The 2,845-nt window shown below is 40.6% G+C and overlaps 1 protein-coding gene across 1 annotated transcript in view; it reads left to right on the top strand.

The window, feature by feature from the left end:
- hpxa (hemopexin a) overlaps nucleotides 1-2,221 on the top strand; it is a 5,005-nt gene extending 2,784 nt beyond the window's left edge. The window contains 6 exon segments of the mRNA XM_013914156.1: nucleotides 137-290; nucleotides 429-641; nucleotides 829-924; nucleotides 1,082-1,209; nucleotides 1,297-1,444; nucleotides 1,673-2,221. Coding sequence (XP_013769610.1) covers nucleotides 137-290; nucleotides 429-641; nucleotides 829-924; nucleotides 1,082-1,209; nucleotides 1,297-1,444; nucleotides 1,673-1,902 — 969 coding nt within the window. The 3' untranslated portion in view covers nucleotides 1,903-2,221.
- The last annotated feature ends 624 nt before the right edge of the window (nucleotides 2,222-2,845 follow it).

Here is a 2,845-nt window from a genome sequence, read left to right as displayed (position 1 = left end):
AATTGAATTGAATTGAATTGAATTGAATTGAATTGAATTGAATTGAATTGAATTGAATTGAATTGAATTGAATTGAATTGAATTGAATTGAATTGAATTGTCAGTTGAATCTTACTTGTGTTTTTTTTTAACATAGGACAACAAGGTGTTCAGCTTTTACAAGCACAAGCTGGAGGCTGGCTACCCCAAGGATATCTCTGAAGTCTTCCCTGGAATCCCCAACGATCTGGATGCTGCTGTGGAATGTCCTCACCCAGAGTGCGCCAACGACTCCGTTATCTTCTTCAAAGGTAAATAAAAGTTTTCACTGACTGTGAGAAAACTGTGGTTATTATTCCTATGAGACCAAGAACATTTTTCACTATTTCCAAAAAAAAAAAGCTACCCGAGGAAAAACTTTAAAACACGCGTCTTTTTTTCCCCTGAAGGGGACGAAATCTACCACTACGATCTTAAAAGCAAGGCTGTAGAAGAGAAAGAGTTCAAGTCCATGCCAAACTGCACATCGGCTTTCCGCTTCATGGAGCACTACTATTGCTTCCACGGGCACATGTTCTCCAAATTTGATCCAAAGACCGGCGAAGTGCACGGCAAATACCCCAAAGAGGCCCGCGACTACTTCATGAGATGCTCCAAGTTCAGTAAGTTAAAAAGCAAAGTGAGCAATGTGATCAGATATGACTTCAAATTTGACACAGCTGTAGATTTAAATACCGTTTCTGTGCTGTCGATGTTCCGGGACTGTAATTTTCTAGACCAAAGTTATGTTTTGTATTTTTAACAAAAATACACTTTTTTTGTTGTTGTTATTTATTTATTTTTGTTCAGGTCCTGACAGCGACCATGTGGAGAGAGAGCGATGCAGCCGTGTTCACCTGGATGCCATCACATCAGACGACGCTGGAAACATTTATGCCTTCAGAGGTGAGATCTGACATCAGAACACATCATATACATTTATATGTTGTTCCAACATCTAAATCACTGTACTGAAGTGACGGCATTATGATCAGGGCTGGGTCTGAGGTTTGGCTGTACACCCAGCGTTCATCAGAGCTTGATTTATTCTCTTATGTCACAGGCCACCATTACCTCCGTAAAGATGACAATGACACACTGACCTCTGACACCATCGAGAATGATTTCAAGGAGCTGCACAGTGAGGTGGACGCTGCTTTCTCTTATGAAAATCACCTTTACTTGATCAAGGTAAAGCACCTGGAAGCACATTTCTGATCCTGTCATTAACTCTGCACACCATATTTACCATGTTTTCTGTTTCTCTTTTCTCCCAAGAATAACAATTTGTATGTTTACCGAGTCGGTGAGCCCCACATCCACCTCGATGGTTACCCCAAACCTGTGACGGAGGAGCTGGGCATTGAGGGTCCCATTGATGCTGCATTCGTCTGTGAGGACCATCACATTGCTCACATTATCAAAGGTATAAACACAGGCAGAAATACAGAAAGCAAGTATTGATTATCCCTGTATCACTTCTAGGACTGCTTTGAACTACATGATGTAGTTACATCATGTAGTGTTATTTGATCACTTAGATGACACAATGAGTCATTTAGCACTTACTTGAAAATGGTCACAATTATATTTACAAAGAACTAAGACTTTTAGATAGATATCTTACCATATCGTTCTGCCTTTTTTCCATCAGGTAATCAGATGCATGATGTGGAACTGAAAGTCACCCCACGTAAGGCAGGAAACGAGCGTCCAATCGGACCCTTCAAGAGAGTCGATACTGCCATGTGCGGTCCCGGAGGAGTTAAGGTGATCATAGGAAATCACTTCTACCACTTTGATAGCACCAAACTGCTTTCTACTGCCAGGTCCCTGCCTGAGCAGCACAAAGTGTCTCTGGAGCTGTTTGGCTGTGATCACTAGGACTGAATGGGTTGTGCAGGACATCGCATACAACACAGTGAAATATGGAGAAACAAAAGCACCAACGACTTCAGACAAGAGGCGCCACATGACAAGTTGCTAAGCTTTTGACTAAGAGCACTTACAGCTGATGCAGTATTTCATACCCATTGTTTCCCTTCCATGTCTTAGTAGTAGCCTTCTTTAATTCATTTAGAGGGTTGTTACTTTTCATGCTAAAGCTCTGTGGTCCTCCACGCAAAGTGTGCTACCAAGAAGGCAGATGTTTTTCTGTGATTCGTTTTGTACAGTGCTGTTGTGAATAAAGCAAAGTGGCAACAACCAAGAAGGTGAAACAGTGATGATTTATTTCTGTGATGTGTTAATAAGTTTCCAGGATGCTTCTCGGGCAGGTCCACGTACTCTGATCTGCAACACTTGCAAGGATAGAGAGTTTTTCCTACATAGTTCACTTTCTGAATATCCAAGAAAGAAAATACTTTCTGTACAGTACAAACAAACAACACATATACCATGAATATGAGTAGACTATACCTGTAGCATTTAAAAAGAAATTACATGTTATTTATAACATGTAACTGCATTTTCTTTTATAACTTACAACAGTACATTTTAACTAGACTTTTTTCAAGTGGGCCTATGCTGATTGATTGCAATGGAGTGGCAACCTGTCTGGAGTGCATCCTGCTCCTGCCCTATAGACAGGTGGCATAGACTCAGTGATAAGGGGCTGAGAAAGAAGTCTAAAGATAATATTTATTAGTGCTTTTATACATCTGAGAAGCTGTTTTGCGAACAGTTTTTCCAGAGGAAAAACAAGGAGACTTTCCGACCTTTTACCAGCAGAGGGCAGAAGAGTTCCACTTGGTTGATCTGCTTTATGACAATAGAATGAGTACAATACTTCTGTCTTTGCCTTTTCTGTAACTCTGCTTTTGTTTCT

The sequence above is a fragment of the Pundamilia nyererei genome, unplaced genomic scaffold, assembly GCF_000239375.1.
Source record: "Pundamilia nyererei isolate P.nyererei 1_Seehausen unplaced genomic scaffold, PunNye1.0 scaffold00175, whole genome shotgun sequence".
NCBI lineage: Eukaryota > Metazoa > Chordata > Actinopteri > Cichliformes > Cichlidae > Pundamilia > Pundamilia nyererei.
Note: the sequence above shows the minus strand (reverse complement) of the source record. Positions and strands in the feature narration are given on the sequence as shown.